Source organism: Lycium ferocissimum, chromosome 6 (genome assembly GCF_029784015.1).
Source record: "Lycium ferocissimum isolate CSIRO_LF1 chromosome 6, AGI_CSIRO_Lferr_CH_V1, whole genome shotgun sequence".
Classification (NCBI taxonomy): Eukaryota; Viridiplantae; Streptophyta; class Magnoliopsida; order Solanales; family Solanaceae; genus Lycium; species Lycium ferocissimum.
The window spans coordinates 57,359,991-57,379,824 of record NC_081347.1 but is presented as its reverse complement, the minus strand read 5'-3'; the positions used below and the strand labels follow the sequence as shown (position 1 = coordinate 57,379,824).

Genomic DNA, 19,834 nt, shown 5'->3' with positions numbered 1-19,834 from the left:
GTCTTCAATTCAAATATCCCTAAAGAAGGGAAGTGGCAAAGAACTTGGAGCAAAAAAGCTTATTACATTAATTAATTATTACCACTGGATCTTAGGTTTTTATTTTTTTAATTAATAGAAGGGTCTAGGCAGAGAAGCAAACGTAAGCTATCTAAAGGGTTACTAGCTACTTGTTATTTGGACATACTAATCAAACAATAATTATTCATTCCTTATTTTGATTCGTTATTATTACCATATCTCTTTTCGTGGTCGTCTCTTGTTCTATGAGATCAGCAAATAAAACATTTTTGTTCTTAATCATTATCTCAATTATTTAATTAGACAACTAATAGCTATAGTTACCTAATCGAAGCTAGGAGCAACTTGTCTATATAATGCAGCTAACCCCATTAGTTTGCGAATTTTGAGATCACCAAAATTATATATATTCGTATGGTACTATATTTAGCCGAGGTTATTTTTAAAAAAAAATATTTTGCACCATCAGATTTTTTAAATAAGTTGTATGTATCTGTTTAATAGGATCAATTGAAATTTTAAAATAAATAATAACAAGATGCTATAACAGGTTAAATATAAAAGATCAACTACATTTTATTAGCATACACAGGCTTTAAAGACCCTTAAATTGTTGGGCTTTAAAGATGAGGTGGTGTAAATGAGAAATGGAAGGAAAATCGATAATTTGAGCAAAATTCATTTTGGATGAGAATTTTGTCCCTCATTGGCGGTGAAAAGTGAGATTTGTGTGCTTATATATAGATGCACATCTTTTAGCTTATAAAGAGTTGAGAAGAGAGTCTCCCTTCTCGCAACCCTTCGGATTTGGATTTAGTCAAATGATTTAATTGATAAAAATTTTGAACCAAATTTATTTTTCATTTCCATTATTTCAATTCCATATTCTAATATTATTATGGTGAAAAATTTATTTAAATTCCGCAAAAATATTCCAACGGCAACGGTAATTTCTGAAAAGGTACAGTGTCTTTCTCTGGACAGACACCATTTCCGAACTGGTGCTTTTCGCACCATTAGAACTCCAAATTTCGGTTATAAATACAGAGGTATTCCCTCAGTTTCTGCATCAAATTTTTGAACTACATCTGCGTATTTTCTTACAAACAATTATCGAGTCTTTGTGTGATTTGTTACCGAATTTGCGTTCGACGAAGTTATTGGGGTTTGGGGTATCGCTAGGCCAGCAACAAGTATATCTGTTTTATCCTGGGCGGAAATAATCCATAACCTCAGGTACAATGAGGGGGATTAAATTCTTTAAGGACACAAAGTAACTTCTATGATCTCAGATGTTTTTAGTTTCTGCATTTTTCGTGTTTTCCAGTTTAATTCAATTTTTTGGTTTACTGGGTTTAAAACACAGTATACTAACAATATATAACTTAAATTCTATCCGGTCAGCCTTCTGCTGCACTCGTGTGATATTTGCCATATTTAGGTTAGTTTGTCTTGCTGCAAATTGATCATATGTATAATCACTAAATAGAAAAAAGGGAGGAAAAAGGCAAATGGAAGTTGTTCATTTATTTTCTATTCCCAATGATGAGGAATAGCGTAACAAATATTATATAATTACCACTTGAAAAGGTCATCGTATCTTGCAAATACACACTATTAGATATGCCAAAAATTATATTACAAAAAATAAAGCAGAGGAAAAGGTGAAAATATCTGAAATAGTGGAGTTGTTTGTTGATCATATCTTGCAAATTCATATATAGGATATTCTAAAAAGGATACGAAAATGAATTCAACTAATTAAATGACCAACTCCAAAATGAGTATAGTTTATCTCTTTTGTCATTAATGAACATATATATTGTCTTGATCTTGTTGATGTTAGTAATGGTTACTACTTTTGGTGGATATCATTTTCGAAGTGAAGGCAGATACGTATGTACAATGACGAAGTCAATCTTCATTTAATTGGACTTGGAGTCGAGTCTAGTGGAATTGAACCTAATTAAACGTATACCATAGTTCCAAGAGGTGAAGCCCTAAATTCTAAAATAGCGATATTAGATATTACTAATTGAATTTATTTATTTTTACATTTTTCTGGTGAAATTTCTATACAAATATACACTATTAGAAAATCATTATTTTCCCATTGAAACATGTTCGTAGCTATTTCGACAGATATTTTGATTGAATCAGTGAGAAAAAAGAAAAAATAGCAGTGTTTTCACACGAAAAAATTTGAAAGTTTCCCAGCATTTCAATGGGAACCTGTTTCCCACCATGCATTTTTCCAGTGAGCTAGTTCGGTGGGAATGATGTGAGAAAAAAAATATTGTTTTCACACGAATTTCCCACTGATTCATCGGTGGCAAAAATCTCTCTTTCTGGTAATGATAAAGTTTAGACTAAAACTATGAGTTCTACCGAATCTGCCTTCTAGCTACGCCTACAAGAGTACCACTACTAAGAGCCCGTTTGGCTTAGCTTATAAGTTCTTGAAAACGAACATAAAAAGCTATTTTCGCTTTTGAGTGTTTGGTAAGGCGGTATATGCCATTTTGTGCTTAAATAGCCCAACTTTTTTTTTTTTTTGGCTTATAAGCTGCTTTTTTTAAGCTAAGCCAAACACGCCCTAAGTTCAACTACCAGATATATTTGTCTGACTCAAAGAGGTAATGAATATGATTTATAATGACAATTTACACTACTTCCTGTCCTTTTTAGCTGACATAGTTATTACTAAAAATAATTAGCGCACATTTATCATTTAAGAATTTAAGATATAATTAATTACTATTTTTTCCATTTACCTTTAGTATTAATGGTTCTTGAAAATACTGATGAAAGATTGAAAAATACTGATGAAAGATTGAGCTATAAAAGGGTAAATTAGTTTTTTTTTAAAATAAATTATTTTATTAATGTTTTCCTAAAAAGTGTGTAAAAATCAAATATGACAATTAAAAAGGATCGGAAGGATCCTTAAACGTTATGCATGATTGCAGTTGCATGCTCAACAGCTCGGTCAAGGTCAATAGAACACTTTGAGTTTGAATGTGATTAATTAAATATGCAAAGAAAGTAAGAAATAAATTTTGATTAGTGCCTCTAATTATTCCCCAATCACTATGGTTAAGACTATTTTTTGGTTTCCTACCCGGTGTTCGGTATCCGTTTCGGAGTTCGACTATATATGAATTCGCACCGTGTAGGGCCCATTTGAGTGTTTTCACTCTTCACCAAGGATTTTTCCATACCCAAGGGTTAAGGGAGGAGCAGTCTCATCCACTGTACCACATACTTTAGTGGTACTATGGGTAAGACTTATGTATTTTTTTTCCAGTGGTTAAGACTTACGTATACTTATCTTAATTTTTTATTATTATAATTAAATTATTCAATGTGATGTAAATGATGAGTGCAAGTAATTATTTATCTATAAAGGATTATTGCAACCCATTTATAAAAACTTCATGAAGTTTTCATATCCTTGTGTAATGAATTTTGCAACTGCCATTATTTAAAAAGTTTGTTCAGATTTGACCACACATAAAATAAGGACAGACAACTTGTTTTACCATGTTAGCTAGGCACGCTATATTTAACCATGCAAGACTACGTCAACGACAATTTGTTAAAATTTGGAAGATTAATAAAAAAAAAAACCAAAATCAATTGGAATGCATTTTCTAAAAATGTGTTTAGCGTAGAGTATGAAAAACAACCACAACGCCTTTATCACGTTCACGTCTTCATCACGTTTGATTGTTTGTGTTAGGGAGTAGAATTTAACTCCAAAAGTGACAATTTATGTTAAAATTAATTTTTTATCTTCCCATTTCTAACCTTTCGTTAGTAGAAATACATAATTTTTAAAAAGGTAATGCATATGCGGCCTCCTAAACTTGCTCCTTTTTTCTATTTTGGCACCTCAACTAAGTATTGTTTCTATTGAACTCCTAAACTCATCCTCAAGTGCGTCTATCAAACACAATCCAACTTACATAATATTCTATCTTCAATTTAGCGATATGCTAATATATATTCTAATTTAATTATGTCTTCTTTTAGCTAAGGTTGGCAGCAATTTGGAGGAAAAAAAAAGAGTAGCTTTTAATTAAGCTAGCAATGGAAGAGCAGAAAGGCAGAAACGGACACATCCATCACCTAATGAATAGCTTACCACATGTCTAAAATAATACTCCACCCTCATTTCCCGATTTAATCTCTGCTTCTAATAAAAATCATATTTAGGAGGTTTGATAGACACACTTGAAGACGGTTCAGGGGTTTAATAGGAACAACGCTTAATTAAGGTGTCAAAATGGAAAAAAGGAGCAAGTTTACAGGGCCGCATATGCATTAAGCCTTTTAAGAATTAAGGAATGTTAGTTGTAGATTGGAAGCATAACTCAAACGAGCTCGTATAAAAACAGAATTCTGATCAATCTTAACATTCGATCTTTTGTTTAGATAATATTTCAAGGCATAAGGTTGTTCACCCACCTCTTGAATGCTCTTTAGGTAGTATGGTGGTTGATGCACGAAGCATTTCGCATTTGTGTAAGGTCCTAGACATGGCATTTTTAATTTATGTTAGATAATTAGAAAGTCCTGTTCTGAATAATTTATATTCTGTCGCTTCTACACTGGAGATAACCAAATCATAAAGTAAAGGATTTTTTTGAAACAAAATCAAATTATTTGATGGATGGAAAATTAACCTATAATAATAGTATAGGATTTGAAAGGTACTAGCCTACTAAGGGTTAAGAAAGACAATGTTTTTCGCCATGTGTTATAAAAAGATGATTCGAATGATCAGAACTAGGTTTATCCTAGCAAGGCACGATGCAATAATTTCTGACTTGTAGTTAGCAATAACTAATTAGATAAAGTTCCAAATGTCTACCTGTTAGGTAGCTCAATTAGGTCGTACACTTCTGTTTTTACGCGATGTCCAGTATTTACTTAGAGGTCTCGATTAATTTGGATTTATGTCGTTTAAAGCTCATTAAAGGAAAAACGATTCATATGTTTTTTTCATTTCAAAATTTGAACTCGAAATCTTTGATTAAGGATGGAGGAATCCTATTGATCCATCCACCATAAAATTCCGTGGAAACTTTACACCTTAATTACCAAGCAATTGGTGTAATTTGCTTTTCTTTTCTCGTCGAAATTGAGTTATGAGTGCCTCATTTTGCAGAAGCCTCTTGAAAAAGAAAATCAAGTCGTCTATCGATGTGCTATCACACCTTTAGTGAACAAAATATTATTAGTGTTCGTTTTGCATAAGAAAAAGATATATTATTACTAGTTGATGAGTCAAATATTCTTTTACAATGATTTTTTAGATATTACAACTTTTACCAAAGCATTATGATTTATTAATAGTATTCTATTGTTTCTCAATACGTAAATTAATTTTTAAATTTTTAAAAAATTAATAGGTACATTTATATTAGAAATTAATCTAATCTACAATATTTGATGTTGGGTGGACCGACCATTCATTTTTTTTTTATTTTTTTATGAAAGCCTAATGTGCAAATGAAAATGCATAGACACGGTCAATATGGGAATTCAGTAATATTCGTAAGGCACGGAGACAACATTTTTGGAGCTACTAAAGAATTTAAGGAATTAAAACTCGAGGAGAAGTTCTTATTCTCCCTCTTTCGTGTTCAGAAACTTTTAAAAGTTGTGCAAATAATTCTCTAACAACATTTTGGTACATGTTTGATCATAAAACCACGGAGTGTGGTATACAAATGAAAAGGACGAGAAATATCCTAACATGCCTTTACAGTGTCAAATTTATGGAAATGGCCTGCTTAATAATCATAATTGAAAACTTTACTAACAACACTTAATCCATTAATTACAAGAGAGCTAAGTTAAGACTCTGATATTAACTTTGTCACGACGTCATGACCCGCCCCATAGAAGGGATTTGCCGCCCTAACAAGCCTATAGGCTATCGATTTTATACAATATAATAAGAATATATAGCTCACTTCAAATACACTTTCACACTTTATAATCAATTCGTTCCACCAATAAAATACACATATTATCACTATCAACCATCAATTGATAATTCAGGTTTAAACATTCATATTGCTTAATTTGAAGAAAGCTTGAGATCAAGTGAAATTCATTTCATGCACATGACACGGATAGGAAATCAAGACTGATTCTCACGAACATGAGGAGGATCATAAGAGGAATTTCGTGTATTTTTAACTTTGACTATTCTGTACAAAGTTGTAAATTAACATATATAAATGTAAATAGAGTGAGTCACACACAACTCTGAGATATAGTGGAAATCTTAATTCACCATTGAGACATGTAAGTTTAAAATCATCCCATAAATCATTATATTGCTAGGAGTTGTTAGTGTTGGGATCAAAATAGCAGGGCGTTATGCGGAAGCTATCGATTGCAAACCTTGAATGACAATGAATCAAACAACAATGAAAAACTATAAAAAGATTTGATAATATGATATGAGTTTGACCAATTGACCTACATATGATAAAACTAATATAAAGACTATTCGAAAGCTATTGAGAGAATAAGTCTCCCCTTAAGCAAAACTCTCTAAAGTAAGCAAAACTCTCTAAAGGACTATATATGTGGATGCTTTTTTGAATCATTGTTGTATGAGAGAGATTCTTCACTATATAGGGGTCTAAAACCTTTTCCTTCAAGAAAAGGACTAGCCAAATATGGAAGAGAATTATATTTTTCTTTTAGAAAAAGTAAATCAATTATGGTTATACTTTGACTTCCTTTCAAAAGAAAAGTAAAACTCAAATATGATAAGAAAATCATGACAAAACCCTACCAGTTAGTTGCAAAATTAATGTTCATTTTTTACGACCAATTAAGGGATGGTGCGGGAAGCACAAGAAACAAAAGGGAATTAATTATAGAGGTAACTTTTGGGGAAGAGGAATATTACTGCCTTTTGGTCAAGAAGACTTCTAACAAAAACTCAGTGACAACAACTAATTTATAGAATGTATTAGTAGTGTTGTAGTAGTATTTACCAATGTAAAATGAGGATGCTAAAAATAAATACTAGCTTTCGAAGAAAGAAATGTATTTTTTTTATAAATAGATTAAAAATAAAAGTGTGTTACATGAAATAACATAAAGGAAGCACTATATAAGAATTTAAATGTTATGCATTGATATCATAAAACTGCACAATTAACATAAACTTATTCTAATGGATATATTATGGCATCATAAAACTAATGTTTTCACAATTAACATAAACTCATATGATTGTTGCTTCAAGTCATGAGTGTTATTTGAGGTCAGTCAAGTGACAGTGGACCATCAAGGCTTAGAGTTCAGTCTTAGACTTAAGGGTTTTGGGCTCACTTTGTTAGTGGGGTTCTGAAGTTAAATCCTATTAGGTAGGTCGTGTTTTTGCACCTTTTTATTTGGATGTTTTCCATGTTAAACCTTGTTCCATTTTGAATTATGTCTATCGCTGTTGTTTGATTTTGGATTAGCATTCGGGATTGTATCCGAATATATCTATTTACAGGGGCGAAGCTAGCATAGAACCAGTGGGTTCGGCCGAATCCAATAATTTTGTTTCAAGCCCGTAGTTATCTTGAAAAATCCATTGAATATATATATATATATATATATATATTGTTATTTTAGAATCTAGTAATTTAAATGAATTAGAATCCTGAACTCACAAAATTCAAATCCTGGCTCAACCTCTCTCTACTTATGTTTTATTGGCATTAAAATATAAGTACTTCCAAAATTATTAGTGATAAGTTTTGATTCTTTCGCCGTATTAGATGTATAGCACAAGACTATGATAATTACACAGATAATTAGACTTGCTTCTCTGAAACTTCCTTTTTAGTCTATTTTTACACTGATTTAAACAAAATATACAGACTAAGATAAAATATATTGTCATGTTTTTGTCTTTACCTGTTGGAATTAAATGTATCAATATACTGCTACAATTATCTGGACTAAGATACGTAATTATTTTGTCTTAACCTCCTTGATACTTATAAGTATCCGGCTACAAGTGCTACGTGTTTATAAACAACCTAACACAAATTATATTGTATTTTTGTCTTCACCTATATGGAACTTCTTTTCTAATATCTGCTACAATTATCCATGTTACATACAGATTAGATTGATTAAAATATAATTCTGTCTTCATCTTCATGACACTTGCACATATTAGGGGCGGAGCCATATACACTACCAATTTTTTTTTTATTTTTTTTTATTTTTTTATCTTCCCACGAATTTCTCACTGAAAATTGTTCAGTGGCTATTTTCCACTGAATGCCGGTGGAAAAAATCTGGATTGTAGTGTCTTCACACGAAAAAATTAGAATGTTTCCTACCGTTTAAATGGGAACCTGTTTTCCACCATGCGTTTTCCCAGTGAGTTGGTTTGGTGGGAAGGAGGTGGGAAAATCATATTTTATCACACAAATTTTCCACTGAATGTCGATGGGAAAAATCACTGTTTCTAGTAGTGATAGATTCGGCAGAATTGAATAATTTTGACTCAAATTCAGTATTTATGGTAAAAAAATAAAATAAAAAATAATATGTACAAAATAATCTTTCCGCATACCCGGTAAGTAGAAAAAATTCCTCATCTGCCCATATTACTTGTCATGTTTCGCTTCTTGAGAGTCATTTTGACTAATATTTAAAGTTAAATTAGATTAGTTTAATCCAATATTTTTAAATTATAATTTGGATATTCATAAACTATACGACAAGTAATATAAGTTGCAACTATTTTTATATCAATAATACAACAGCAACAACAATAACATTATTCCAGTATAATTCCATAAGTGGAGTCTAGGTAGGATAGAGTGTACACAGACTTTACTACTATCTAATTAGTAGGTAGTGAGGCCGTTTTCGTTAGATGCTAGACTAAAGTAATCAATTATCTTAATGCACCAGACTACCCTTTCTTTTATTAGCTAAAGTTCATGCAGTTTTTTACTCTAAAAAATTGAAACATGATAAGTATTTTAAGACAGAGGGAGTAATGTCCAAATCTCATAAACTAAAAATCCTGTCTCGGCCTCGGTACGCGCTTTCTCTCTCACACACACAGCAACAATGATCTGTTTTAAGAGACAAGGGTACCTGTTTATACAGATTACTATTCAGCAATATGCTTTTAAATACAGAGTTAGATAAATACAAAATTATAGATACATACTTTTTTGTCCTCACTCTGAGGGAAAACCAAGATCAGTAATGAAAGAATCCACCCGTTATATTCTTGTTAAATTTTCCCGCGAAAAGCTAAAACAAAGACATACACATTAAATTTCTTCACTTTTTTCATTCATGTGATGAGAACCAATTTGCAATATTTATTAGGTCATTATTAAGTGATGTCAATTTGTATTCTTTTATGGAATAGTTTTTATCTAATATTTTAGAGTTTTCTTTAAGGTTAGTCCAAATTTATGTTAAAGTCAACTCCCATGAGAGAGAAGAGATGATCAAATTCATTATTCAAAATGTTAGCAGTCTTAGGGAAAAGGAAGATCAACTAACTTTTCTTGTCACATTGTCTTACCATAAATAAATTTGAAGTCAACAGTCTCCTTTCATTTCTTCTTTTCACCTTTTATTTCAATTTGACTACAGAAATGTCTCTTTATGTTTTTGAGTCATTAAAAATTTCTATAAAGATTAGAGCTTTTTAAGGGTATGTTTGATATTCTCTGCCACCAACTAATCCTATCATATTTTCCTCCTCTTCTTGTTTGTGAAAGCTATATAATGGTCTAAAAGTTTTTTTTTTTTTTTTTTGGGTTTCAAGCTATTTTTTTATCTGGGGTTCTGTTATTTGGATATATTATACATTTATTCTTTGGTGGGGTGTGAGAAAGTTTTGATTTTCAAGAAGGTTATTCTGTTTCTAGGCAATTGAAAAAGGGTTATTCTTGAAAAACTCCATTTTGCCTTGCTGAAAAGAATAATATTCTTGTACTTCATTTTGTGTTTGGTAGAAAAAAAAAAAAAAGGAGAAGGATTAAAAAAAAAATATGAAGACAAACAGTAGAAGAAGGAAGTTACATCTTAGCAAGATTTACACATTTAAATGTGGGAGAGCATCATTTTTAAGTAATGATGATCATTCACAAATTGGTGGACCAGGATATTCAAGAGTTGTTTATTGTAATGAACCAAGTAGTTTTGAGTCTGTAATTAGAGATTATGTTGATAATTATGTGAGTACTACAAAGTATAGTGCTGCAACTTTCGTACCAAAGTCATTATTTGAGCAGTTTAGGAGAGTGGCTAATTTTTACTTTCTTGTTGTTGCTATATTGTCATTTACACCATTGACTCCTTATTCTGCTGCCACTGCTGTTATTCCTCTGGTTATTGTCATTGGTGTGACTATGTTGAAAGAAGGTATTGAAGACTGGCATAGAAAGCAACAGGTATTTACTCTTCTTCTTCTTGGATGATTTATCCTGTTGAGTAATTAAGTACAGTTAGTGGCGGAGCTAAGAATTCAAAAAAAGAAAATTCCTTTTTTGCAAAAAGCAATTAATTTTGCCCTATTTACATAGTATAAATTTTCAGTGAATTGAACCGCCTTGCACCCCTTTGCCTCCGCCCCTGAGTAAAGTACCTTGGGAACGGAAAACCACTTGGTAGGGAGGGCAATACCCTCTTACTGAGCCTACCTGGCACGAGTTTGGATTAGTTGGGCTATTCCAAAAAAAAAAAAATTATAGTGAGAGAGGTTTTTCACTTGCTTCTTTTCCTTTGTTCTGTTTCAAGTTGTTCTTTTGGATATTTTAACTTTGCTTTGGAAGAGTTCTTTTTGAATCTGTGGCTGCTTAAAAACAAATACCAGTGGCAGTATAATGTTTTCTTACTGGAATATATACAAGTATTGCATGATATGTTGAGTGGACTACTTTAAGTGGTAAAACCTCTCTTAATTGCACATAGTAATCTTTTAGCAGTCCAGATATAGGCAAAAGCACCTTTTTTGCATTAGCAGTGTCATGTCTTGGAATATTATGTTTTCAGATTTTTTCTTTTTCTTTTTGGGACTACTTTCATGATTTCCCTATTGATTGTTGAGTGGACCACTCTAAGTGAAGACAAGAATCTTGTAAAACCTCTCTTGATTGTACATAGTAATCTTTTAGCAGCTCAAATATAACAAAAGCACCTTTTTGCATCAGCAGTGTCATATATAATAATATTACGATTTTCAGATTTTCATTCTTTTCTTTTTGAGGCTACTTTCATGCTTTCCCTATTGATTGTTGAGCAGGCTACTTTAAGTGAAAGACGATAGACTTGTAAAACATCTCTTGATTGTCCATGGTAATTGTTTAGCAGTTTAAATGAGATACACATTCTATTGTTATCATTGCAGACTACTTTATGTGATTATCATTTGTCTTTCCATTTTCTACCTTTCAGGATATTGAGATGAATAATAGGAAGGTCAAAGTACATAAAGAGAATGGAGTTTTTGACCACACAGAATGGAAAAACTTGAGAGTCGGTGACGTTGTTAAGGTGGAGAAGGATGAGTTCTTCCCGGCAGACCTATTGTTACTTTCCTCAAGTTATGAAGATGGAGTCTGCTATGTTGAAACCATGAATCTCGACGGGGAGACTAATTTGAAGGTTAAACAGGCGTTGGAGGTGACTTCATCTTTGCATGAAGATTCCCACTTCAAAGACTTTAAGGCTTTTGTTAAATGTGAAGATCCTAATGCTAATTTATATTCTTTTGTTGGAACTATGGAATATGAAGAAAAGCAGAATCCTCTTTCTCCTCAGCAATTACTTCTCAGAGACTCTAAATTGCGAAACATGGATTTCATATATGGCGCTGTTATCTTCACTGGCCACGACACAAAGGTCATGCAGAACGCCACTGATCCCCCTTCGAAAAGAAGCAAAGTTGAGAGGAGAATGGATAAAATCATTTACTTCTTATTTGGACTTTTGGTCACTATGTCCGTTGTTGGATCGGTCTGCTTTGGATTTCTGACTAAAGAAGACCTCGATGATGGACATAAAAGGTGGTATCTACGACCTGATGAATCCGACATATATTTTGATCCCAATAGAGCTTTTGCTGCTTCCGTTTACCATTTTCTGACCGCCGTGATGTTGTATGGCTACTTGATTCCGATATCCTTATATGTGTCGATAGAGATTGTTAAAGTTCTTCAGAGTATGTTCATTAATCAGGACATTCATATGTATTATGAAGAAACTGATAAACCAGCACATGCCCGGACCTCAAATTTAAATGAAGAACTTGGCCAGGTTGACACAATACTTTCAGACAAAACCGGTACCTTGACTTGTAACTCAATGGAGTTTGTCAAGTGCTCTGTGGCTGGAACGGCTTATGGACGTGGTATTACAGATGTCGAGAAGGCATTGGCTAAAAAAAATGGTTCTCCATTGATGGTAAATGATCAGGACTCTGCTGTTAGTCCCAAGAAGTCCTCAATTAAAGGCTTTAATTTTAATGATGAGCGAATCATGAATGGGAGTTGGGTGCATGAGCCACATTTAGATGTCATACAGAAGTTTTTCCGTTTATTAGCAGTCTGCCATACGGTCATACCAGAAGTGGATGAAGGTACAGGTAAGATTTCATATGAAGCTGAATCTCCAGATGAGGCGGCTTTTGTAGTTGCAGCTAAAGAAATTGGCTTTGAACTATTTAAAAGGACACAAACAAGTGTTTCAGTGCATGAGTTGGATCTGGTATCTGGCAAGAAAGTTGAGAGGTTAGTTCACATCAAACATGCTCCGCAGTATGTTTTTTCAACTATTTAATTTTTTGAAAGAATAGTGTCTCTGAGATTTTGCTGCCTCTTGATGAAGGCAAGTTAAAAAGCATATTAACTTAGTAAGTACTTTTTATATATTACACCATATACTCCCAGAGACATTTTATGTTCAAGATTGTGTAGTGAAAACAACCTAGTACCGATGACATTTTAAATTTTGTGCTTATAATAAAAATGACATTTTATCTATATGAAAGATCTGCAAGTTCACAGAATGAAACACTTTTGAGATCTTATTTACAGATACCGCCGTCTTGATGTTGAATTTATTTCGGATATTAAGAGTAATCATAGATTTCTTTGTTTGCAGGTTATATAGCATTTTGAATGTTTTGGAATTTAATAGTGCAAGAAAAAGGATGTCTGTAATAGTAAAGGATGAGGAGGGAAAGATATTGCTACTATGCAAAGGTGCTGATAGGTTAGTAAAATTGCAACTTAACAAGTGCCATAACTTCCTTAAATTCTGCTGACTTTGTTTTTTTTCCTTCTTTATGCAGTGTCATGTTTGAAAGGCTCGCAAAAAGTGGAAGGGAATTTGAAGAGATAACAAGGGAACATGTAAACGAGTATGCTGATGCAGGCTTGAGGACCTTGATATTGGCTTATCGAGAAATCACTAAGGACGAATACCAAGTATTCAATAAGCAATTTTCAGAGGCCAAGAATTCAATTAGTGCAGACCGTGATGCGATGATTGATGAAGCAACCGAAAAGATTGAAAACGAGTTGATTCTACTAGGCGCCACGGCTGTTGAGGACAAACTCCAACAAGGGGTAAGTTATATAAAGTCACAGGGTCTCTATTGGAGGATTATAGCATTTGTAGTCAGAATTATATAGGAATATGTTTTCCAGTTTCTAGTCAAAGTAGGTCTCGTACTATTATAAATAGGGGTGCTACTACTTATTTTCATATAGTAGTGGAGTACAAGGAAATTGGAGAGATCATTCAAAGATTTATTGAGTTTATGAATAAATTATTTTCCTTCAGTCTCTTCCCACCAATCACCATTGGTATGTGTTGTATGACTTTTGTTCTGTTATTCATTGTAGGTTCCGGAATGCATTGACAAACTTGCACAAGCAGGTATCAAGATATGGGTTTTGACTGGGGATAAAATGGAGACAGCCATTAATATCGGGTATAGTATTTGGTTATGAGTTTATATTAATTTATTTTATTCAATCACTGCTTGTCTAAACATCTTTTATCCATAATGTGTTGCAGTTATGCCTGTAGTTTGCTTAGACAAGGAATGAAGCAAATTACCATAAACTTGGAAACACCTGATATTATAGCAACAGAGAAAGGAGGAGACAAAGATTCTATTGCCAGGGTAAATACCTATCCTGTTTTTCCCCTGCAAATTTATATCTTTCTATGTCACATTACTTACTAGGTGTTTATCGAAATATTACCTTGCTTTTTTTAACAGTGTATGATTTTTGTTACACAATTTCACCAATGCTCTTCTTGAAGCCCATATATTCTGATATTTTTCTCTTTGGTAGCTCCCTTTTCATGGATAATTACCTTTTTGGATCGCAATAAAAAATAATAGCCGGAAATTGTATATGTTTTGTACATTAAGTATAAATATACATATGATATACATATTTTGTGCACAAATATACATATCATATACCTGATCAATGTATATGTTTCGTATTTTTTTGGCTAGCGTCCATAACTAATTTCGGCCAATGGGCCAAAAATGAAAAAATCCCTTGAAAATATTGGTATCCTCGCTCTCGGTTTCTCTGCACACCCATGTATCCACATGCTGTCTCCCTCTAAATACCGTTCAATTTCCAAGCAATAACCAAAAAGAAAATAGATAATGCCCCATGGAATCCCCTTAGGAACACTTTCCCTGACTTTGCATTGGTTACTTGAGGAGATATGCTGTCAATAAATATTAAGGTTTAACACTGATGGAGTTTTATGTTATTTCATCTTTGTTATAGGCGTCAAAGGAAAGTGTTGTGCAACAAATTATAGAAGGGAAGGATTTACTTACGGCTTCAAGCACAGAGGCATTTGCTTTAATCATCGATGGGAAATCTCTTACATATGCTCTAGAAGATGACACAAAAAGATTGCTCTTAGACCTTGCAATTGGATGTGCCTCTGTTATATGCTGTCGTTCATCGCCTAAACAGAAGGCGTTGGTGAGTACAATTTGTCGTCACCACCAAAAATGCTGCTATTAAATTGTGACACCTTTCACATTTTCTCTTTCTCACTACAGAATAATCCTCTCTTGTATCCTGTCTTTGATTTGATTTCTCATCTTTCCGTGCTTGATTTGATCCACTCTAAGAATACTGATCTTTGGAATATACAGGTAACAAGACTTGTTAAATTTGGGACCGGAAAGACAACTTTGGCCATTGGAGATGGAGCTAATGATGTAGGAATGCTTCAAGAAGCTGATATTGGAATTGGAATCAGCGGAGTTGAAGGAATGCAGGTGAGAGCTTATACATTTCTCTTGACATTTGCAGCAATAAAAAGTTCTACTTTTTGCACCTGTCCATATGATTTTGTTTCTTAATATTCTTTTACCTGTTTTACGCTTGTTAGGCTGTTATGTCAAGTGATGTTGCAATTGCTCAGTTCCGGTTTTTGGAACGCTTGCTTTTAGTGCATGGGCACTGGTGTTACAGAAGGATCTCTTCAATGGTAATCCATATGCTACTGGATTTATTCCTTAGATTTGTTGCCCAAAAAATTCAACTTGTTGCTTTCTAGGAAATCGTTTTGAAATTATTTCTAGTTTTTCTCATAGAGCATTCCTGTAACTGGTTTTTCTTTTTCCTTGCAGATATGCTACTTCTTCTACAAAAACGTTGCATTTGGTTTTACTCTCTTCTTATACGAGACATATGCATCATTCTCCGCGCAGCTTGCGTATAATGATTGGTTTCTGTCGCTTTACAATGTCTTCTTCACGTCACTACCTGTGATTGCTTTGGGAGTTTTTGATCAAGATGTATCCGCCCGGTATTGTCTTAAGGTATGTCAAACTTCACGTGTAGAGTTGATATTTTAGGCTGCTTTCATGTCAGTATAGTTTATTGGACATGATCTATCATTATTTGAAGGGCTTTTTTCATTTTTGGTCCGTCGGCCTAGTTACGGGCGATAGCTAAAATATACAAAACATATACACTGATTATGTATATTATATGTATATGAATGTATATTATATCTATATTTATGTATATTATATGTGTATTTAACCTATACATTGCTGGATATTTGTTAAATTAGATCACGGACAGCATTGGACTTTAATTATCTCTTAATTTCTAAAGTAGTTTATCCTATGTATTTTATGGCAGTTTCCTATACTGTATCAAGAAGGTATACAAAACGTCCTTTTCAGCTGGCGTCGTATAATTGGCTGGATGTTAAATGGGGTTTGCAGCGCAATTATTATCTTCTTCATCTGCATAACAGCATTAGATCCTCAGGCCTTCAATAAAGATGGTAAAATTGGTGACCATTCAATTGTCGGAGCGACGATGTACACATGCGTGGTTTGGGTTATGAACTGCCAAATGGCTCTTGCTGTTAGTTACTTCACCTTAATCCAGCACGTTTTCATCTGGGGCGGAATAGCTCTGTGGTATGTTTTCCTACTAATATATGGATCCATGCCTACGACACTTTCCACCAATGCCTACCAAGTCTTTGTGGAAGCTCTCGTTCCCTCCCCGTTATACTGGTTAGTCTCGATATTAGTGGTTGTTTCGGCTCTAGTTCCCTACTTTGTATACGATGCAATTCAGTTCCGGTTCTTTCCAATGTACCATGGGATGATTCAATGGATAAGGTATGAGGGGAGTTCGAATGACCCCGAGTTCTGCAACGATGTGAGGCAGCGGTCGATAAGACTCACAACTGTGGGTTTTACTGCTCGTTCCATAGCAAGAACTAATTCTAGTCTAAAAAGACATGAATGGTATTCAAGGATAACGTTTGCCTAGAGTTCTCTCAGCAAGATCAGACTTCAGACCTACGAAAACACAGTTTTTGGAACTGGAATTTGCTCGTTGTATATAACTTGAGGGACAGGCGGTCTTGTATGAAAATATTTGCATGGAGATTCAAGCTAAGAGATGCAAGACAAGCAAAATTCTGCCATAACATGTCTTAAACAGCCAGAAAAATGCCCCACAAGTTGTAAATTTTGTCCATAGCTGGGCCCCACTTCCTATGGCTACAGCCAGCACCAAGAGCCTAGAAAGTTATAGGCACCAGTTCATTAAGTCAATGAAGCTGCAGTCAGTTCTGATGTTTATGCCGCAAAATGTGTATAGTAATTCTTTTATATCTTGTGGAATAATGAGATCTTTGTTAAATACTGGAACAAGTACAGTAGATAAAATATGTAAAGAGGTAGCAATCATCTTGTATAAATTTTCTAGCAAGCACTAAAGAATGATCATATTTCTATTTGGAATGTGTATGTACACTACAATACAGAGATTTCCCTACATGCGTTCTCTAAATTGCAATGAAAGCTGCAAAATTTCCTTGTTCTTTGGCATCAGTCAGCTTTCTGGAAGTACTTTAAATTCAATGCGAAGACATGCACATAAAATAGAAGACATTACAACTTCGTCAGTTGTTCTTCTCCTCCTTAAATCAAATACAACGAGGGACATAATGGGTCATAAAATGTCCTATAATCTGACCGTAAAAACACAAAAAGCTAAAAAGAAAAAAATATCAACATAAATACAACACAACAAAGGTCTCCATTAGACCGAGTCAATTAATCATCCAACATCTCAAACTACAATGGTTCAACAAAAGATCAAATATTTTAACGTCAATGATACCATGTTCATGTTGGATGAAATTAACCTATGTTGCTCGGACTCTCCAAAACTGTCATCACATGCGACAACATTTTTATAGAGTACGAGCAACATAGAAATTTACACGAAAGGCCACCTTATAAACATACCGAAAATTAATAATTAAGCCACCGGTTCGGAGACAGTATTTATTCCAAGAAAATCCGTAGCAGATTTTCCAAGAATATTAGCAAACTCATTAAAACTTATAACACCATCACCATTCGTATCAGCTTCTTGCATGAGATTAGACAATTCTCTATACGTTAACGGATGTCCCATTTTCGCCATTTGTCCAGCTAGTTCCGCAGCAGTTATATAACCATTACCATCCCTATCAAACGACCTAAAAAGCTCCATTAACTGATCTTGATTCATCAATATATCTTCATTCATATCAGGCATTATGGCATTTACGAGTTCATCGAATTCGATAGAACCATTGCCATTATGATCGATTTTCGCAAGTAATACGTGGAGTTGATCACCACCGGGTTTGAGACCGAGGGAACGGAGGAGAGCGGCGAGTTCTAGCTGAGTTAAGGAGCCGTCGTTGTCGAGGTCGAAACGCATGAATATGTCTTTTAGTTGTTTGAGTTGGTCGGATTTTAAGGTTGTCATCATGGTTGTTGAGGAGGAGAAGGGAAAAAAAGAAGGGAGGAAAAAGGAAGGAAATGTGGAAGTTTTTTTGGTTATGGTGATGAGAATTGGTGGAGGAAAGAGAGGAGAAAAAGTAAGAGAAACGGAGGAATAGTGGAGGAAAAAGAAAGGAGGGATTGAGGATTGAGGGGGTGGGGAGGGAGTGGGGGTAAAGGTGGGGATGGGGTAGAGGAATTGAAGAAAGTTTCTTAAGAGGTTACTCTCTTCTTTTTTTCTAGTTATTTTGGTCAAATTTTCATACATATTTTATTGTACACCCTCCATCCCAATTTAACTGTCCTATTTTTTTTTTTGATATATAGCAAAAAAATTGACTCTTTCTATATTTGGTAAGTTGACAATTCAAATATGGGAGTTTAAATCACAAGATTCAAAGGACATTTTAATATGTTACACACATCTTTAATTTAGGACCACAAGATTCAACAGTTTCTTTTTATTTCTTAAACTTTGTGTTCAGTCACACTAAGGCACCTAGGGGTCATTTGGTAGGCGGGACAAGGTGGGAGATCTCAGGATTAAGTTTGGGAAAAAATTTATACCTTGTTTGGTTGAAGGTATAAATTTATACCTTCAACTAAACAAAGTATAACTTTATAAATTTATACCTTCAACTAAACAAAGTATGACTTTTATCTCAAACTTAGCTCCCGTTTGGCCATAGATTTTGGAGCATATTTTGAAGATTGTTTTCAAATCTTTGTTTGGCCATAAAATTTTGACAGATTAAAAACAAATCTTCAAATTCTTAAATTCTGGCTCAAACATGTTTTTGGGCTAAGATCTATATTTTGGCCTTTTCAAAACTTTTAAAAAAAGTACCCTAAACTTTTGTATTTTATAAAGAAAACCCATATGATCCAACTAATTCTATCTACCATATTGCTCCATTCAAGCCATATCTACCATGTTTCCACAATTAAAGCAGTCTCTTTTATAAAGTGAAGATTGTTCGCATAATGTGGAAAGATTATATTAAAGAATAGCTAGTTACTACTGTTGTTTTTTTTTTCTTGCACGGATGAATCTTTCTATTGTAATTTGAATTGTAGTAGCTAGTAAATGTGTTATTAGCAACTGTTATTAAAATATCGTGTTCTGCATAATTTGGGATTGGCAAGTATGTATGTTTTGTATGGTTGGGCATTCTTGGTAGTTTTAGAACTTATGGGTATAAGTAATGTTTCATGTTTTCCAAAACAAAAAGTGAAATATATTTTAAAAAACTATGGCCAAACACATTTTCAAAACATGAAAATTTTTAGCCAAATCAAGTTTTTCAAAAGTTTTTTGGGAATCTATGGCCAAATGCTAGCTTAGTCTTGGATATTCCATCTTATCCCATTAAGCTTGGTATTGTTTTATCTCACCTCTCAGATGAGATAAATTAATCCAGGGATTAAAATCCCAAACCTATA

At 33.5% G+C, this 19,834-nt stretch overlaps 2 protein-coding genes across 2 annotated transcripts; one reads left to right on the top strand and one right to left on the bottom strand.

Annotated features, from left to right (window-relative positions):
* The first annotated feature begins 9,262 nt into the window (after positions 1 to 9,262).
* LOC132059877 (putative phospholipid-transporting ATPase 9) lies at positions 9,263 to 17,351 on the top strand. Its single transcript, XM_059452720.1, has 11 exons — positions 9,263 to 10,481; positions 11,485 to 12,818; positions 13,192 to 13,302; positions 13,382 to 13,658; positions 13,938 to 14,026; positions 14,113 to 14,221; positions 14,853 to 15,056; positions 15,233 to 15,358; positions 15,472 to 15,570; positions 15,713 to 15,904; positions 16,233 to 17,351. The coding sequence occupies exons 1-11, from the start codon at positions 10,080 to 10,082 to the stop codon at positions 16,878 to 16,880; spliced, it is 3,591 nt and encodes a 1,196-aa protein (XP_059308703.1). The 5' UTR covers positions 9,263 to 10,079; the 3' UTR covers positions 16,881 to 17,351.
* Positions 17,352 to 17,501: 150 nt separating this feature from the next.
* LOC132059878 (probable calcium-binding protein CML16) lies at positions 17,502 to 18,483 on the bottom strand. Its single transcript, XM_059452721.1, has one exon. It carries the CDS (start codon positions 18,378 to 18,380, stop codon positions 17,880 to 17,882), a length of 501 nt encoding a protein of 166 aa, XP_059308704.1. The 5' UTR covers positions 18,381 to 18,483; the 3' UTR covers positions 17,502 to 17,879.
* Positions 18,484 to 19,834: the final 1,351 nt, after the last annotated feature.

Coding starts and splice junctions, on each gene's coding strand:
- LOC132059878 (XM_059452721.1), bottom strand. CDS start 18,380: ATGATGACAACCTTAAAATCCGACCAACTCAAACAACTAAAAGACATA.
- LOC132059877 (XM_059452720.1), top strand. CDS start 10,080: ATGAAGACAAACAGTAGAAGAAGGAAGTTACATCTTAGCAAGATTTAC. Junction 14,222..14,852: donor ACAAAGATTCTATTGCCAGG/GTAAATACCTAT, acceptor TCTTTGTTATAG/GCGTCAAAGGAAAGTGTTGT. Junction 15,571..15,712: donor ACAGAAGGATCTCTTCAATG/GTAATCCATATG, acceptor TTTTCCTTGCAG/ATATGCTACTTCTTCTACAA.